Source organism: Chrysochloris asiatica, unplaced genomic scaffold (genome assembly GCF_000296735.1).
Source record: "Chrysochloris asiatica unplaced genomic scaffold, ChrAsi1.0 scaffold00179, whole genome shotgun sequence".
Taxonomy (NCBI): domain Eukaryota; kingdom Metazoa; phylum Chordata; class Mammalia; order Afrosoricida; family Chrysochloridae; genus Chrysochloris; species Chrysochloris asiatica.
This window is the reverse complement of record NW_006408697.1, coordinates 3,015,212-3,035,080: the sequence shown is the minus strand read 5'-3', so window position 1 is coordinate 3,035,080 and position 19,869 is coordinate 3,015,212. Positions and strand designations below refer to the sequence as shown.

Below are 19,869 nucleotides of genomic sequence, written 5' to 3'. Positions count from 1 at the left end.
AAGAAAAATCAAAATAGAAATTAATAGCGTGTGCCATCATGCAGCGGCGGCATACTCTGCTTAAAGATCAGGAAATCGTTTAAATATCAGATTGCCCGTGGGCATCTCAGCCCAGGCCTGTGTACCCGGTGTCCTGGCGCAGAGGGCGTGATTAAACAGCGAGCAAAGCCACCCGCAGCTGCAGCGGCGTTTTAGGGCCAACACTTCTCTCGCCGCTGGTTCGGGGCTGCCGCCGTGGGAGCCCAGCCACCAGCCCGAGGGGGACCAGGGCTTGGGGGCAGGACGCGCGCTTAAGACGCGGTGGGCGCCCCGGGCACTGGCACGGCTCCCGCCCGGCCCTGGTCCGCAGCACCGGCTCCCGCCCGCGCCTCTGAGGGGAGGGACAGGGGCGCGCGGAGAGGGGCTTTGCTAATTGCCCAAGCAGGAAGTGAGAACGAGGAAGGAGCTCGCGGAGACACTGGGAGGAGGAGCAGACGCTGGAACGGGAGCTGAGTAGAGCTCCGAGCCGCGGTGGTTCATTCGGGCACGTTGGGGAAGCCGGACTTTCCAGCCCGGGCGCTCCCTGCAGGCTGACTAACCCTGCTCGAGCGGCTCGTGGGCCTCAGCCCGCCCCCATGGCTACTCCGGACGATCCTGGGCGCGCAGGTAAAGTGACACCACGCCCTCGCCTGGAGCGGGCGACTGCGGAGCTGTGGGGCCCGAACCTCCTGGAAACCCGGGACGAGCTGGACCTGGCGCGAGGCTCACGGGGCTGGTGGGCGGCTGCTGGTCACCGTCCCCACCTCGCGCCCCCACCGCCCCTAGCCCTCGTCCCCTCACGCGCGCCCGAGACGCTCCTTCCCCCTTTCCACTCTGCGGCCACAGCCGCTTTTGTTCTGGTTCGAGGATGCCAGGTTGAAACAAGTCCTGCAAACTTCTCTGGCAGAAAAGAGCGCAAGGATTGGAGTTCATTTTTCCCTCCTGGCCTCTTTCTCCTGGTTCACGTGCCTGATTTCTCCCATTCCCTTCCTTGTCTCCTTTCCCCTCTTCACTTTCATTACATGAGTTTGTTATTGTAAATATTGGTCATCAGCTTCCTTTCAGAAACCAGTAAGCACAGAATCTAGACGTGGACTCCACCTGTGGAATCCCACCTGCGGGCCGCTTTTGATGATAATGACTTCGTTTTTGCCTTTATTTTTAAATACTGTGTGTACCTGATATTGGATTCTAAATTTTTCTTGTATCTCTTATTTGAATTCTAAATCCTTGGTCGGTTCCCCTCCTCCACGAATTCTATAGCTTTGCTCTCCTATAGCGTAGACCTCATATTTAGTAAGTCTTGAACACACAAAAGGATGAATGATACATTCCCAGGGACTTTTTCTGATTTTGTTGCGATTGGAAACTTTAACAAGGGAACTATACAGAACCAGACAGAGAGGGAGCTTCACAAGAGTTGGTGAAAAAATTTCCATGATCTTTTGCCTCCATTTTCTCCACTTCGATAACAGTGTTTTCTGTTTCATTTCTTGGGCTTGGACAGGGACAGAGCGTGAATTTGTGACTTGAGCAGTTAGGAAAAGGGATTGTGGCTAGAGGTTGGTTAAAAAGGCTAAAAAAAAATATCGGTTAGCTAATTTGGCTTATTTGATACTGTGGTGTGCCGCGTTGTGTTCGGGAGTTTCCTAGAGACTTCAAAGAAAGATCTATATGCTTCATCAAGTGGGGGTATAGTAAACGTTTTATTAATTAGAGCTGGAAAGTAAATTAGTTGTCTGGATACGGGAGTTCCTGCTCTCATACTCATTGTTTAGAAAAATAGAAGGGGAAATAAAGGGAGACTTTCTCCCCTCTCCCACGCCCACTCCCACCCTTTCATCTCCTTCTGAAAATCGAGTTGGCCAGGTGCCGAGAGGTATTAGCCCACGTTTCAAGTACAGTGGGCTCAGATTTCATGAACTGATGATGCTGTTGGAGATTCTAAAAGATTTCAGTAGGAACTGACTGAATGGGGAAAAATGGAAAATCTTTTGCTTGAGCTCCCTGAAATCAGCTTCACCAGAGAAGGGGGAGGGGCAGGAAGACACAGTTTGGCAGCAACACATTGTATAGAATACTTCTGTGAGCCATCAATGTGATAACGCCCCGTATTGTTAGTAGCTGACCCTGCATGACAGCCCCACACAACAAATAGAAAAGTTGCCCAGACCTGTGCCAACCCCATGATGGGTTGCAGATTAGACCCTTGTGTTCCATAGCGTTTTCATTTTTGGAAGTAGATCTGATCTGGAAGCTCTGCTGAAGTCTGTTCAACATTTTAGCAACACTCAGGACTCCACTGAGAAAGGGGTGATGGCTGAGCACGAGGCACCTTGGCCAGGAATGGAACCCAGGTCTCCCACCTGGAAAATGAGGACCAGCTCTGTAACAGTGAGGCCTTCAGAGGGGCCCTCTGGTCTCCAAAGACACGTATAGAATTACAGGCTCTAGGGTTCAGGAGATGCTACTATGCCTAGCCAAAGTGAATGTACACAATCTACATTCAATAGGCAGCCTGTAATAAAGGGACTTCCAAACCCTAAAGCATGTGCAATCTCTAACTGAGGGAGGAGAGTCTAAGATAATAAGAGAGTGTCTTATGGAAGCAATCTGTCTCCTGGACTTTTAAGTGGTAGAACCCAAACTAGTAGGTGAAATCTTTAGAGAGAGAGGAGTTTTGGCTTCACACTGAGAGGAGGGAGGCCTTCTGAGGTTGTGATCGTCCATCACTGGACCAAGATGCTAAAGAACAAGTTTAGACATCTGAAAGATGTCTGACCACTCTCAGATTCGATGAATAAAGTTTTTTTTTCAACAAAAAAACTCCCAGACCTTCCCCTTTCTCACATTTCATTTAGCTTCTGCAACCCACACGACACACACACCTTCCATCCTTATACTGAAACCACAAATGGTATCAATGGTGAAAAGTGTTAGAAAGAATTTCTACTTCTCCGCCTCAGACTCAAGACTCTCATCTGATTTCTTACACCCTTCCCCCAATTGGTGTTTTCAAACCTACGCTTGCCTTCTGCCAGTCTGTTCTCCAGAGCAGTGGGTAGAGGGATCTTTTATTTCTTTTTTTAAACTGTGGTAAAATATAAAGAACAGTAAGTTTGCCATTTCAGCGTCTTTTAAGGGTGCAATTCAATGTTGTCAGTTACATTAGCCATAATGTGCTACCATCGCTATTATTTATTCCCCAAAGTTTTCATCATCCCTAACGGCACTTAACAACAACAACAACAATGGAAACTCAGTATCCCTCAGTAATAATCCCCATTCCCTCCTCCCCGTAACCACTAATAAATCCTGGTCTGTGCATTTTTCTGGTGTGGGACTGTGGGATAATGCGCTGGACCGCAAGGTCGGTTTGAAACGCAAAGTTGACTGGTGTCACTACGAGTCGGAACTGACTTGATGGCACTAGTGTAGTGGTTACGAATCGGGCTGTGAACCGCAAGGTCAGCAGTTCGAAACTACCAGCGGTTCTGCGGGAGAAAGATGAGGCATTCTGCTCCCGTAAAGATTTACAGCCTCAGAAACCCTGTGCAGGGTCACTATGAGTCGGAACCGACTCCACGGCACTTAACAACAACAACATATACTTTATATAAAGGGATCACAAAACATTTGTTCTTTTTTGTCTGACATGTTTGATTCAACTTGTTTTCAAGATTCATCTATATTGTAGCATGGATCAGAGCTTTATTTTTTATGGCTGAATAATATTCTATTGTATTTTATCTGTTTATTAATCTTCACCTTCTGTTGTTGTTGTTGCTAAGTGCCACCGAGTTGGTTCCGACTCATAGCGACTGTGGTACAGGGCTTCCAAGGAGCAGCTGGTGGGTTTGAACTGCGGACCTTGTGGTTCTCAGTCCAGTGCTGATCCTACAGCACTGGTTGTTGTGACGAGCGCTGCAGTGAACATGGGTGCTTTAACGTATTTTGGGTATGTCCCTGGGAGTGGAATTCTAGATCTAGAGTGATCTTTAAAAACAAGCCAGACCCTGTCATTCCTCTGCTTAGAATCCTATGCCTGCCTTTCCAACTAACCGCAGTCTTGACGTGGTTTCCATATTCTGTATGGCTGAGCCCTATTCAGCTCCTCAATCAGAGCATGCTCTGTTGGGCCTGCTACTGCCTACACTGCAGCCTGAAAGTCCCTGTGCCCACCCTCCTTTGCGCTTCTCTCCCACCCCTCTTCCGCGCAGTTAATTTCTATGTGTACCCTTCTGATTTCAGTCCAAAAGTGATCAAGATCAAAGCCGAGTTATTAACTCTCAGGGCACCCGTGTCTTTCCTTCTCAGCCCTCGTCATGGTATTTAGCTGTGATTACTTGAGCTCAGCACACGGTACCCATCACACAGACGTCCTGGTTAAATACTGTTGATTCCCTGAATGAATGAAGGGTATAAAGTTTCAGCACATGAGCTTAAATGTCTCAACTGTGGAAAAAAATGTTCCTTCCATGTTGTTATGTTAGGAACCTAGTCATCAAGCTTGAGTTTACCTTCTAATGTTTAAAAAAAGAGGAAAAGACGTTTGTATCATTATACACATATAATAAAGGTATATGAGCTATAATACTACGAGAGTAAATTTTTTAAATTTAAAAAACCTTTTTTTACACTCTGAAACTTAACAGGACTATTTTGGGGAGAAAGTTCCCCTTTAATTTATTCCTTGCTTCTCAAGTTTAAATCAGTCTCCGCTTGGAAGTTCCTAGTTACTCCCTCTTTTTACTTTGTAATAAAAATGAACAAGACTGTTAATTTGAGGCCACACGGTGGGAACATTGTAGCTGTCACTTTCTATCTTTACCATTAATAAACAGTCGAACATGGAATGAGCCTGAACTGTCTGTCAAAAGTGAGTAAGATTTGGTTTGTGCTCCATGCGAGTATTAAAGACACAAACACAGAGCAAGCCTTTCAGCATCTAGCTGAGGAGGTGGTGTGTGCCTCATTGCTTCATTGCAATGAGCTAAGTTACTGGTGGTAACCAGACTACAGCAGGCCTGTTCTCTCTGCTCTTGGGTGGTAGCTGGCTGCTGCTCCTGGGAAATCTGGCTTTTCTGATGGCACCTTCTCTCTGGCTGCCACTCGCAGCCCTCCAACCGCCAAGAGTGGTAAACCCCAGGAGCTAAGCACAGGCTCCTGGTGGTTGTTGTTAAGTGCCCAGTGTAGGGTTTCCGAGGAGAGGATGCTAGGTTTGAACTGTTGACTTTGCAGTTTAGTAGCCCATTGCTTATCCTATGGTACCACACCAGGAGTCCAAGCGCTTCTGTTATTGAGAAGTGCTGTTGAGTCAGTTCTGATTCATAGCCACCCTGTATAGGGTTTCCGAGGAGCAGCTGGTGTGTTTGAACTGCTGACCTACTTCGTGGTTAGCAGTCTAGCGCTTATCCTACAGTGCCACACCAGCACTCCAGCAAGCCTACGAGTGCCTTTATTTTAAAAGCTGCACCTGTCAGATCCTTATTCCCATCCCACCAAAGTGAGTGGGGCAGTTAGTGGTTTCCCTTTCTGTCGTTGTCTCTTTCTCTCCTTATGGGGTTTTCCACTTTTCACTTATAATGTCCCTGCTTTGTACGTTTCCTCCTATATACCATGTGTGTGGATCCCCCTTCCATCCTCTGTTTCACCTCTTCCATCCTCTCTGGTAGGCATCCACTCTGGCTGACCCACCAGAAAGCACCAACCAGCCTTCAGAAAAGACACAAATGGAAGTGTGCTTTTTTGATCCCTGTTCTTTCCCCAGCTTGTTCCGCCGCTGCTCTGAGGCCGGAGGATGGTGGGGAGGGGCTACATGGTATATAGGAGGATGGTGGGGAGGGGCCAGCTGCCAAGTTGCTCTGAGAAGCGTGTCAGTACACTCATAAGGCCCTGCTGTGGCTCCAAAGGGTTTTTGTATTCCTCAGTGTGAGCTTCTTTAGACGCAGTAGCAGAAGCAGCTCTAGATCAAAAGAAAGCATTGGCATTTAAAAACAAAGAAAAAGCAAATGAAAAATAAATGAACTCTGAAGTCATCAGTTCAATGAATCACCTCTAACTCCTTACTCGAAAGTACAAGGACCTCCCTTTTTTGGCTCCTGGTGCTTGGGGAAGCTAGGAGGCCCCGAGACACTTACCTTTCAGTTAGCAGCCAAGCTAAGTCACTCCCTCTAAGAACTAAAAAACAAAACAAAACAAAAAAACCAACAACTAGTTGCCATCGACTTGACTCCTTCTTGTGGCAATCCCGTATGTGTCAGAGTGGAACTCGGTGTGCTACCTAGGGTTGTTAGTGGCTGATTTTCTCAGCAGTACAGGACCAGACGTTACTTGAGAGGAGCCGTTGAGTGGATTCAAACCTCCAGTCTTTTGGTGAATAGCCGAATGCTTAACTGCTTCCATGATCTCTAGGAAATACCACCCATTGTCTCCTGTGGCTCATGAAGCCAGGCACTGGACCGTGATAGGGCCAGCATGTCTGTGTCGGACAGTCGCTAATTATTCCTCGTGGAGACACTGCTTACTCCTCCAGGAGTATGTATCAGATTGTCGGGGATGGGTCATACTTCGAGAAGCTTGAGACTGGAAAACATGAGGACACTTCAAAAAGTTGGTGGAGAAATTCCCTATCTTTTCATTCCATTTCCCCCACCAACTTTTTGAAGCCAGAAAGACCCAGAGCCAAATTCTGGCTCTTCCATGAATTTGGGCATTCCCTATGTAAAATGAGAAAACCTACACGTGTGATATGAGGCTGTGTAAAGGTGGGGGGAGGTAGTATAGAGTAGGCACCAGGGAAGTGGGGCTTCAGTTGTTAGGGACCCTGGAAGTACTGGCATCTTGGTAACATGGTAACTTCCAGCCTGAAGATACTCCTTTACCTTTGTGACTAGTACTGCTCACCTCTCTTGGATCTTTTGTTGTTGTTTGCTTAAATAACATAAGTGTTTTCTTTCATAGTTCTAGAGGCTAGACGTCCCAAGCAAGGAGTCAGCCAGGCCATGCGCCCTCCAAAGTCTCTGCGGCGGATCCTTCCTTGTGTCTTCCAGCTTGGTGGCTCCAGGGTGTCCTTGGTTTGTGGCAACATGGTTTCAGTCTCTGCCACCGTCTTCACATGGCTGTGACCTCTTCATGCCTCTGTGTTACTCATGGCCCTAGAAGGAGATGTGGAAGGTTTCTGTCCCCCTGATCATACAAGTGAGGGAGTGAAGCCCAGAGAGACAAGATCACAAGTATAACTTGCCCAGCTTGCTGGCCCCCTCCCCGTGGTGCTGGCTGCCTCTATCCACTGTAGTTCTTCTGGGTCTTCTGAGGAACTCCACTCTCACTTCTACAAGGGAGGTCTCCAGAAAGTTGGTTGCTGGCTCCTTTGGAGATCCAGGCCTTGTTTGAGTTACCGGCTGCTCGGTGAGCTCCCCATGGCCCCTGTGGTTACCATGACTAAATGACACAGATTGGGAAGCTGAGGGTGTTGTGTGCTCTCAAGCGGATTTGGTCCGTCTGAAGTGCTGAGGATCAGGAATTCTGGCAGCCTCGTAACTTCTGATGCGTGGTAACCCTATATGACAGACTGAAACTGCCCCATAGGATTCTAGGCTGGAATCTTTACTGCAGCAGATGGTCAGGTCTTGTCTCCCACAGAGTGGCTAGCGGATTCAAACCATCGACCTTTCGGTTAGCAGGCAAGCACTTAACCCCTGTACCACCAGGGTTCTTTGGGTATCCAATTGATTCCAACTCATAGCGAGCCTAGATAGCGTTTGTGAGGCTGTAAAGCTGTACAGCCTCAGACAGCTTTATCTTTCTCCTGAGGAGCTGGAACCACCATTCTTGCAGGTGGCCCACGCCCAGCCCACAGCGCCACCAGGGTTCTACTGTGTGCCTTATGAAGATAGGAATTTATTCTCTCGCAGAGTACATCTGGAGGCTAAATGTCTAAATGCAGGCTCTAGCATGGCCATGCTCCCTCCAGAGACTCCCGGAGACGACCCTTTCTTCTCTCTCCCAGGTTTTGGTAGCCCCAGGCACTCCCAAGTTTGAAGCTGCAAAATCGCTCCATCTTTTTTTCTGTCGTCTCGTGGCCATCTTCCCTTTGTCTCCGTCTCCTGTTTTATAAGGACACCACTCAGATCGGATTAGGATCCCTTACTTCAGTAGGAAGGAGCCCTGGTAGCGCAGTGGATTATGAGCTGGGCTGCTAACCACACCGTCAGTAGTTCAAATGTACCAGTCGCTCCACAAAAGAAAGATGAGACTTTCTGCATGGTAAAGATTTACAGCCTCAGAAATCCTATACTGAGTCGCTGTGCATTGGAACCAACCTGATGGCACACAACCACCACCAGAATGAATCTAGAATGGGTCAATGTATAGAGATGGAAATTTGTTAGTGGTTACTGGGGACTATGGGGCAGAGAAGTAGGGACTTATTGAATGAGTACAGACTTTCTATTTGGGATGACGCAAAAGGTTTGAAAATAGATAAAAGCAAACCAATTACCGCCAATTTGAAATCGACTCACAGTGCCCCCTTGTGTGTCAGAGTGGAAATGTGCTCCTTGGGGTTTTCAGTGGGTGATTTTTCAGAAGTGATTACCAGGCCTTTCTTCCAAAGCTCCTCAGAGTGGGCTTGAACCAGCAATCTACTGACTCATGCTAACTGTTTATATCACCCCAGGGACCATTTGGGGAGGATTGTTGTTGGATGCCATCAAGTGGATTTGAACTCAGAGCGACTCCAGGTGACAGTTTAGCTTTCCTTATGTTCTAGGAAACATGGGGATTTGTAGGGTGCGATCTTTAGGATCTTTTCTCTGTGGTGCCACTGGGTGGGGTTCACTTGCTGACCTTCGCTTAGTAACCAGGCGCTCATTATCGCATCTGTAGGGCCTCCGGGAAGTAGATGTTGTTTACTGTTACGTGTGGTGGAGTCGGTTCCCCCTCAAACTCACCAGCTACCTGGTGGGTTTGAAACATCCAGTGCTTTTCCTACAGCTCCACTCCTGTTGTTGTTGTTAGTCACTTCTGACTCCTAGTGACCCTGCATAGGCTTTCCAAGGAGCAGCTGCTGAGTCCGAACCTCCGACCTTGTGGTTACTGTTGTTGTTTTAGCACGGCAACTCGGTTCCCACCCAGTGCTTATCCTACAGCACCACACCAGGAATTTTCTGGAAATAGATTTGTTGTTGTAAAGTGCTGTCGAGTTAGTTCCAAGTTACAGCCACCCTGTGTGGGGTTTCCAGGGAGCGGCTGGTGGGTTTGAACCATGGACCTTGTGGTTAGCAGTGCAGTGTTGATCCTACAGCACCGCACCAGGACTCCCAGGAAATGGAAATGACTACAAAACAAGTTGTGTTTCCTCTGATTGATTTTTTTTTTCTTACCTCACCACTGAGCTTTAGAATACAAAAACTCTATCTACTACTACGTGTCTGCCTAAATTTCATTTATTTTTAGAGATTTGAGGCCAAAGCAAGAGACTTTGTGCCTTCTAGCTGTCCCTTCCTGTTAGCCTCCTAGCTCTCTGGCCCTGTCCAGATTCCATGGGGGGAGCTTCACCTTCTTGTGCCCCGTTGGTAGTCTCCAGACCTGAGCTGAGGGTGGAAGCTGGCACTTTGGTCCACTCTTCACGTGTTAGAGTAGGAGTGTGAGGTGCACAAAGCTTGGACTGGTCCTGGGCCACACACTAGCTTGCAGGGGTGTGTCTCCGCCCAATCCAGTGCCCCTTTCCTGTGATTGTCCACTTTCTCCATTCACTGCTTCTGTTTGTGCACTTACGCCTTTCTCAGCCCTTGCCTCCAAGCTGTCCTAGTCTCTTCCCTACCTCTCATCTGAGTTTTTCTGTAGGGAGCATGACTAATTTGCCATGGGCCCAGTGGGCAGCTGTCTGGAGCGGATGCTGTCAGTCTTCCTCCCTGCCACCCAGTGCTCCTTCACCTGACACTCTGTTGTGTTGATGCCTATTAACACAAACACAAAGTTAACATAAATTTCTGTAACTTTAGTTGTTGTGAAGCACTGTCAAGTTGGTTCCGACTCATAGAGACCCTATCTGGGGTTTACAGGGAGTAGCTGGTGAGTTTGAACCACTGACCTTTCTGTTCAAACTGATTTTGTGGTCCAGTGCTGGTTCTACATCTCCACACCAGGAGGCCTTTAGTGTAACTGAAATATTTGCAATTAGGCTTTAACAGGAAGAGGGGAGAAGGGATTTGAGGTTACTTAGTAGAGACTCTGGAGTTCTGGTGTGGTTCCTTAGGATAAGCACTTGACTGCAATGTTGGTGGGGTTTTTTTTAAGTTTTTATTGTGAATTGAGTGAAAGTTTATGGGGCAGGTCATCAGCTTTGCATTCAACAAATCATACACCTTGTTTGATTACAATGGTTATAATCCCCTCCATATACCATCAGTTACCAGTGTTTCTCACTATTGATTTTAGCTTTTTTAAAAGACTCAGGCATATATGATAATTTAAATCACCAAAGGGCACATCCTGCAAGTCTGCCTCCTGGCCACCAGCGCTTAGTCCTTCTCTCTCCATGAATCTAGAGTCCTCAGCCGCTTGCTCTCTCCATGTCTCCATCTCTGCCTCTATCTCTGTTGTTGCTACTTCTCTGGATAAGGTACCGCATTCCGCTTGTGCTCTTCTCTCTCCCTTGATGGTCCTAGAGTCTTCTGTTTCTGGACTGTAAGATTAACTACTCCCTTGTTTTTGTTACAAAACTTCTACCTTTACAATTGTGACACAATTTGTCATGATAACAGTTACTCACTACTGAATCATGAGAATCTTATCCCCATCTCTTTTCACCAGACCCATCTAGACAAAATGAAAACTATTCAATGGGAAGACCACATCAATTTTTTAATCGTGGCGGATCTACTTATTCAGAACAAATAAATAGCCCATTTTTGAAACTTAAAAACAAAACAAAAACTATTCAGTGTGTGCTCTATCTTCCCGCTCACACTCTCTAACTAAACTCCCTTTTGAAAACTTGTAAGTTGGTCACTTCGTGCCTTTATCACCCCCTCATTTTAGGTAGCCAGTGTCTCAGTTGCCCTTCCTTATCTACTCTGTTTACAGAGGGGATAGCATCGATACTTGATGTGAAGATTCCTTCTGTCTCCGTTGGTATTTTGAGCTACTATATCTATGATAAAGGAGCTCTGGTAGCGTAGCGGTTACGAAAGGGGCTGCGAACCGCAAGATCAGCAGTTTGAAACTACCAGCTGCTCCGCAGGAGAAAGATGAGGCATTCTGCTCCCGTAAAAAGTAACAGCCTCGGAAACCCTATGCAGGGTCGCTATGAGTCGGAACCGGCTCCATGGCACATAACAACAATAACAACATATCCATGATAAGGTCAAGTTCATCAAATTGTAGCAATTTACCTGTGTTTCCTTTATCAAAACTTGTGTTTTTTTTAATCTTCCTTTAGTCGAGTTCTGATTATCGAGCCATTGAGGCTAGGTCATATAGGTACTGTCTGCATGTTTAGGTGTTCTTGTGCATCTCCCCTCACTTCATATCAGCTGGATGCTCTAGTCCTCTGTGGCTATGTCCTTGGGCTCAGGTATCCCCAGGTCTGACCACACTTTGGACCAACCAGCCCTTCCTCTTCTCTCTTTCATCTCCAGGTCAACGGGAGTCCGTGATTGAACTCAGCCCATTTCTTCATTGCTGCCTTTCCCCCACTTCCACTTACCAGTAGACCAGTGTGGTCGTCAGCAAGCTTATATGCCTGCACATGTGTTCCCTTTGAGTTTTAGCCTTAGATGGTGGTTTGTCCTGAAGGAACTTGATTGCTTGCCTTGATGGCTTCCCTGTGAATAGCTTACTTTTTCTTGTAGTAGCCAGTCATGCTGACATTTATGTTTTGGGTTTTTCCTGATGATCTTTCTTTGAAGATGTATCCTCTATCGCTCTCGCTGTTCCAGGCTGGTCTGCTTGTCCTTGCTAATGGGGATGTCTCACTTCAGAAAGTTCTGGATGGGATTCAGGATTCCACATAAGATCCTGCAAAGGCTCTTCAAGAGGTCTATTTCACTGGGCAAGTTGTAGAACCCCTTTTAGGTATTCCAATCAGTTATAGGCTGAAGACGGGCTTACAAGCTTTCTGTAATCAAGTTTCCCGACATTCCTTTCTATCCAACTCAAAGTGTCTTATTTTACAGTATTAGGCAAGGGCAACCAATATTCATAAGACAGTCAAGCATCTTAGTATGCATTGTTGGTTTGAACTGCCAAATTAGCTGTTCAAATTCACCAGCTGCTCCTTGGAAACCCTAGACAGGGTTACTATGAGTTGGAACTGACTCCATGGCAGTTAGCAATAACAGTAGTGGCTCTGGAATCCTGTGTGGTACTCTAGGATAAGCACTGGATCACTAATGCAAGGTCAGTGGTTCAAACTCACCAACCACTCCATGGAAACCCTCTACAGGGTCTCTATGAGTCAGAACTGACTCCATGGCACTTCACAATAACAAGAAGTGGCCTTATCCCCAGCCAAGAACCAGAATATGAGAGGAAAGAAAAACTAGAAAATCAAATGCAGGTGTATTCTCGCTGAAAGGATCCATTTCAAGTACTCTGAAGAGTGTCACGTTCTCTCTCATCTTTGGGCCTTTTGCCTATGCTGTTCCCTCTGCCTGAAATGCTTGTCCCTCCTGACGCCCTCTCTGCCACCTTTACCTAGACCTTTGTGACTCAGTTGCCAGTTCCTCTGCAGGCTCTCCTCTGGCTGGCCGTGTGCTCCTCTGTGGGTTTCCGTGTCCTGATGATTACCACTCAGCACACGGGGGAGTTGGTATTAGAATTGCCTGTTACTTGGTCAGCCATTGGTGTTGGAGTTAGCAACACAATTTGACTGTTCATTTACATGTATTTAAAATTCCGTCTGAGTCTGTACTTCACTGGGCTGGCAGGAAATTCCATTCAGCCTCATTAGGGCCCTGTACAGTAGTGTTTACGAATCGGGCTGCGAACCTTAAGTTCAGCAGTTCAAAACTACCAGCCACTCCGTGGGAGAAAGATGAGGCTTTCTGCTCCCGTAAAGATATACAGCTTCGGAAACCCTGTACAGGGTCGCTATGGGTTGAAACCGACTCGACGGCACTTAACAACAACAACAACAACCCTTCCTTCAGGAGCCCTGGTGTGGCGCTATGAGTTAATGCGCCAAATTGCAAAGCCCTTTGAACTGCAAGGTCGGCAGTTCAATCTCACCAGATGTTCCTTGGAAACCCTATACTGGGTCGCTATGTCGGAACCAACTCGACAGCACTTAACAACAACAACATCAGCCCTTCCTTAAAGGAGCTCCAGTAGTGTAGTGCTTATGAGTGAGCTGATAACCTCAAAGTCAGCAGTTCGAAATTATCAGCTGTTCCGTAGGAGAGATATGAGGCTTTCTGGTCCCATAAAGATTTACAGCCTGGGAACCACTATGCAGGGGTGCTGTGAGTTGGCACCGCCTCCACGGCACATCATCGCCCTGGTGCTGTGGGTTGGCACCGCCTCCACGGCACATCATCGCCCTTACTTAGACCATAGAACAATCTGAGTGCCTTGAGACCCAGGGACGCTTAGTTTCTATGCCAGGCACTGTGTCTGTTGAGACTGGGAACCCTATGCAGGGGTGCTGTGAGTCAGCACCGCCTCCACGGCACATCAGCGCCCTTCCTTAGACCATAGGAGAATCTGAGTGCCTTGATTCTATGCCAGGCACTGTGTCTGCTGAGACGGGGAACCTGACTGTTAGTGTGCCATCTCAGGGACAGGGGTGCTTAACCTTTCAGTTAGCAGCTAAGCGCTTAACCACTGTAACACTAGAGTACTCTGGTCAGCAAACGCTGAGCCTGTGGACATCCCAGCCCCACAGGAGGACACCTGCAGAAGCTCTCCCCGCCCACCCCCACTCCTCTGGGCTACTTCAATGTGTTTATACAAATACAGCAAATGGTGTGCGTTTTTGCATACTGTGCAACCCCTCACAGGATTTACATAAATACTTTGGCCAGGGCCCCTAGTTTCAAGTGTTGTGGAATTTCATTTTTTTTCTGTCCAGTGGGTTTAATGTGAAGCCTTGTTGTTGGTGCCTTGGTTCCCAGCCACAGACACTTACCCGGGCAACCTGGGAAGGCCAGTCAGGTGGGCGAGGCTGCTGTACCCAGCCATGTGCTTTCCACCTGTCATCCGGCTGGTCTGCTGCCATCCTCAGACTGTGTGACTCTCCTGATGGGGTGGATGTTGGGGGTAGCGGGAGGGTGCGTGAGAGCTACAGGTACAGAGGTCATGTATCCCTCGTCTAGACAAGACAGACCTGAGACTGGCCAGGGGCCATGAGGAGGCTGGGCAGTGACTGTCCACACCCAGACTGCCCTGTGCCCTGTGAACACGCTCTGCCAGGCTTCATGCTACGTATCTAGCTGCAGATCACTACATGGAACTGCCTGCAGCTGCCTCAGCAAATGCAGTCTCCGCTGTTTAGTTTTGCTGACCAGAGTACTCTAGTGTTACAGTGGTTAAGCGCTTAGCTGCTAACTGAAAGGTTAAGCAATTCACTTCAAGCCAACCAGCTGCTCCGGAGAAGAATTATGAAGCCGTCTGCTTTCGTAAAGATTACAGCTTTGAAAACTCTATGGGGGCAGAGTTCTACTTGGTTCTCTGGGGTTCCTATGAGTTCGAATTGACTCGGTAGCAATGGGTTTGTGGTTTTATGATCAAAAGTGATATTTTCAGACTAGTGACTGAGGTGAATGAGGTCACAGAGCATGTGAGGTATGCGCATATGTGCGCTATCCCACAACTTGTTGGCATAATGTCATCACTCTTCCCGTTGTCTGTGTGTGCTTGCTGTTTACATGAGTGTATGGTTCGCAAAATTTCAATAGTGAAACCCTTCAGGAAAGAGATGCTGCCTTAGCGAAGCTTCTGCAGTGAGCATAGGCAGCACCGTCTGGGCAAAGAAATGGGGATGCTCAGATACTCTCAGAGGGGCAACGTCTCAGGAGAACAGATATGAATTACGATGTCCGTAAGTTGTCTCACCATGCTATTCCTAGAACAACAAGGGTGTTGAATCTTGCCTGTCCCAAAGCCATTGTTGCACAACAACTCAGTTGTTCACAAGCTGTGCGCTGCACCATCCCAAACATCACTCGTCATTGCTCTGATCAGTTATGAAAACAGTCTTCTGACAGGTGACAATTAAATGTCTGGGAGAAGTCTTTTTCTAGTTTGTGCAAATTATGGTCTAATAGTGACCCTGACCAAAGCCTTTAAAACACAGTTGTAATCATTAAATATCATAAATACAACAAATGGTAAAGCAGAAGAAGCAAAGTATTGAGAAAGCAGAATTGCTTTTGTGTGAAAAAAAATAATTTAAAGCATTTTTTACTGTATTCACATGAACCACATATGGTAGCTGTGCGCCGTGGAGTTGGTTCCAACTCATCGCAACCCTACACAGGGTTTCCGAGGCTGTAAATCTTTACGGGAGCAGAATGCCTTATCTTTTTCCTGCGGAACAGCTGGTAGTTTCAAACTGCTGACCCTAAGGTTTGCAGCCCGGTTCGTAACCACTACGCTACCAGAGCTCCTTATAGAAGCGTAATGTTTTTAAATGCCCAAAACCAATTGCAGAAGAGCAGGAAGTAAGGAAAGAGGCATAAATCAGAATTAAATAATTCCCACCCAAAGTTATATCAAATCAGATATTCAAGAGTCATTAATATCCTGTCTGCAGATTTTGTGGTTATGTGTAATACTAAATATTTGTAGATACTTATAAGTAACTTGTTTCAAAGTATGTTTTTAAGAAGAAGAAAAAAAAGTCCCTTTTTCTTAATCTCTTTCTTGCAGGTGTGGCGCTGTGGGATAATGTGCTGAACCACAAGGTCAGTGGTTCAAATTCACATCCACTCCTTGGAAACCCTATACAGGGTTGCTATGAGTCAGCACCGACTCAACAGCACTAAATGACAAAAACAGCACTGATGATTACAAAGAAGTTTTTCTCCAACATGTGAACACATTTATCGAAGGACATGTTGGTGCTTTAAACAAAAACAAATACTCTCCATTTCTTTTCTTTTTTAACAGATCATGTGGCAAAGGAACCCGTGGAGGATACAGACCCCAGCACTTTATCCTTTAACATGGTAGGTTGCAAATTTTACATGAATACTAACGGCTCTTGGTTTTTTATCTTTAATTTTTTTTTTTTTGCATCTTATTACTGTGTTTTTACATTAGAATCAGAAATACCAAGATAAGATTTTTCCAAGGTAAGTCATGGTATTCTCTAAGACATAAGTTTCCCCAGAATAAGACTGGTGTTGGATTATTTTCTTGTTTTAAACATACCAGAAATCATCTTAGAGTATGTGAAGTTTATGTCTACTTCTAATATTTGTCTATTTTTAATGCCCCTCCGTTGAAATATTTAACATGAGATTAAAGGAAAAAAATAGCACTACTTTGTAATTATTGAGTACTGTTTATATGCCATCTAGACACACTATTTGATTTGCTTTTGCAATCATGTTTAATTCTGATATTAACTACCCATTTTACAGATGAAGAACTGAGGCACCAGTTGGTGCCAAATTGGAAACAGCCAAACCTTTTGAGCCCCACTCCCTCCATATCACCCCCTTAACTTTTCTACAACTTGTCTACTGCTTTAAAGTTTACCCAAACTTTCACATACATGTTTCATCCCTCAGATTCTCCTATATGATGGTGGGGCAGATATTTTTATTCCCATTCTACACTTTAGAAACTATAACTTAATTGATTTCTATAAAACCACCCAGCCTGGAGTCCTGCTCTAATATGTGGTATTGCCCTGGTGGAGCACTGTAGAATCAGCACTGGTCTTTGAACCACAAGGTTGGCTGTTCAAACCCGCCAAGCTGCTCCTCAGAAATCCTATACCAGGTCACTATGAGTTGGAACCAACTCACCGGCACTTAACAACAACATGATCTAATAAATACCTTTGACAACATTAAATGTGTTTCTATGCATATTTGTTGTTGTTATGTGCCGTTGAGTCGGTTCCGACTCATAGCGACCCAGTATAGAGTTTCCAAGGAGCGGCTGGAGAACTTGAACCACTGACCTTGTGGTTCCAACCAACTTTGCAGTTCAGCGCATTAACCCACAGCACTACACTAGGACTCCTCCATGCAGAGTGTATGATAATTTCCTTTTATTCAGAATGCTTCCCGTTGCTTACAGGATTCAGTGTATACTCCTGGATGTGGCAGGCCAGATCCGCCAGGACCTTATCTATGAGACATTTGGATTTCATTTCCAGCCCCATTTTCCCCTGTCCACCTACCTCCAGTACATATCTCTGCTTCAGGCTGTGTGGACTTTTATTCACTATTTGTTCACAGTCACCCGATGTGCCATATATAGCTATTGCCTGCACCTCAAATACCCATGCCCTCTCCCCAATCATACTATCCCTGTAACAAGGAAAATCTCCCTACTTCTTCAGCTATTGAACTCGTGTGCATTCCCTGATCCGTGTATGAAGACTTTGCTGCCTGACCTGGGGCCTTCAGGTGCCCCCTTTTCCATAGCCCGTTCCCAACTTTTTGTCATATTGTACTGGAATTATCTACCTGAATGACTTTCCTCAAGATTGTGTTGGCCATCTGCCCATATGCAGTGCTGGGCACAAGGCAAGTAACATAGATGGTGGGTGAGTCAAGCTTCTCAAGAGCCTAACACAGCACCACACTCAAATGTCTTTGCCTAACTTTCAGGGTTCTCCTTGTAAGCTGCTCCATCATTTCATCTCCCACCTCATTAACCTCTGTCCCCCAGGAAACGGCTCTGCTTCAGTATGGTCTGTCTCCTGTCCATTCCACTCTTCCAACCACTAGGTCATTGCTCCTGCTGTGCCTGCCATCTGCCACCACCCTGCTCCTTCCAAATCCTGAGCTTCCTCCAGGCCTAGTTCCAACGGTGAAATTTTTCTCACTTTTGGCCTGGTTGCTCATCCTTGCAGGATTTTCTTAGATGTTTAATTAACACAGTGTGAACATATGCAGATGTCTCCCAGTCTATCTGAGGAAACAGATAAATAATTGTAAACTGACAGGTGGGTGTTACAGGGCAGATGCATAGACACATGTATATACAGATGGGTGTTGTAAGGTCTAACTCAGTCTGGTAGAAACTCAGTTTGTCTTCAAATCAATCTCTGTCATTGATCTTTTGTGGGAAGTGGTCTGAGACTTCTAATGGTTCCGAACCTTTACTGTCTGACTCCAAAAAACCTCTACTACCTTGAAAGCAAAGCGTTTAATTAAACATTAGTTTCATTTTCTCTTCATCAAACAAGACATGGGTGAGGTCCACAGGAAACTTGGGAGGTACAACTTTGATCTTGCTGGAGGATAGTGGGCCCCAGTCCAGAGTGAGGGCCGGAATCCACAAGGCGAGCGTCTTCTTACTCCTCTCACGCAATTCTTCAGAGAATAACTATATTACTTAATGTGAAGATGAGTTTCTAGAATATTAAAAACAAAAATAACAACAACAAAAGACTGGCTGCTGTTGATTCTGATTCATAGTGACCCCATGATGTCAGAGTAGAACTGTGCTCCATTGGGCATACATCGCTAGGGCTTTCTTCCCAGGCATCTCTGGGTGGATTTGAACCCCCAACCTTTCCGTGTGTATTCAAGCGCTTAACCATTTGTGCCACCTCGAGAATAATAAATACCTGCATATAAGGTACAAACAAGTAGCCTACAGATGTGATTATAAGAACATTTGTGATTTCGAGTTTCCTGCACCTGTAATATCCCCAGTGAATGCATTTAATTAGGACCTGATTTTCAGATCTTTGTATAATCAACAGGAGAGTTTCCTTTTGAATTCTGTCCTGTTCAGCCCAGGACAAAGTTGTCCATTAGTGACTACGACCCAGGACTCATACTAGTTGACTTAAATGACTGTCACAAAAATGGTGAGAAGAGCTGTCTCCATAATTCATGACAATGAATGCATTTCAATTGTAAACTGCAGGAAATCAACAGCAAGATAGCAGTGCAGAAAAGAGAGGAAATGTGGGTTAGTGGTCAGACCTGAGGAAATTAGGAAGGCCGTTTCCGTTTCCATTTCATGCTCACATTAACCTCTTGTCCACCTTGGTTTCATTTCTACAAATGGAAAATAAAGACAATCAGGTCTACTGATAAATCCCAGGGCAAACACTTTGAAGGTTTCTGATTGAAAGCATGACTTTCTCAAAGCAAAACATTCTTCTCACTTTGATCTGACAATGGACTATTTATAAATAACTCTCCTTTTTTGTTGATTCCTACAGTCAGACAAATATCCCATTCAAGATACTGGACTCCCTAAAGGTATGTACAATTAATATAACTATTTGAACATCGTGATTGATTTAATATCTTGAACAAAGCATTAGTCAAAGTAATGGCTTGTCATTTAAAGTTGTAAAATGGAAACTTACCTACAGATTAGCTCATGACCTATTACTTGATTATTTCAGAAATTCATATACTTGTTTAAATCTGTATACTCTTTCATAGCTATTATGAATCAGATTCCTGTATTTAAAAAAATAATTCATTTTTTACTGTGATGAAATATGAGGGGCTTCTAATAGTTGTGTCAAAGTAGAATTAAAAAATAATGAATTTTTTTTCACAAAAAAGTGTTTTTGAAAGCCTCTTCTATATATACCATACACATTCGTGTGTGTATATCTGTATTACATATATATATATATATATGTACATATATATAACAAATTGCTGTTTTGACATTTTTTACATGTGTGTGATT

At 45.6% G+C, this 19,869-nt stretch overlaps 1 protein-coding gene across 1 annotated transcript in view; it reads left to right on the top strand.

Annotated features, from left to right (window-relative positions):
* Positions 1–614: 614 nt before the first annotated feature.
* The window catches only part of EDARADD (EDAR-associated death domain), a 95,433-nt gene continuing 76,178 nt past the window's right edge, over positions 615–19,869 (top strand). The window contains exons 1-3 of the mRNA XM_006872012.1: positions 615–903; positions 16,135–16,193; positions 19,385–19,424. Of these exons, the coding sequence (XP_006872074.1) occupies positions 615–903; positions 16,135–16,193; positions 19,385–19,424 (388 nt within the window). The remainder of the gene's footprint in view (positions 904–16,134; positions 16,194–19,384; positions 19,425–19,869) is intronic.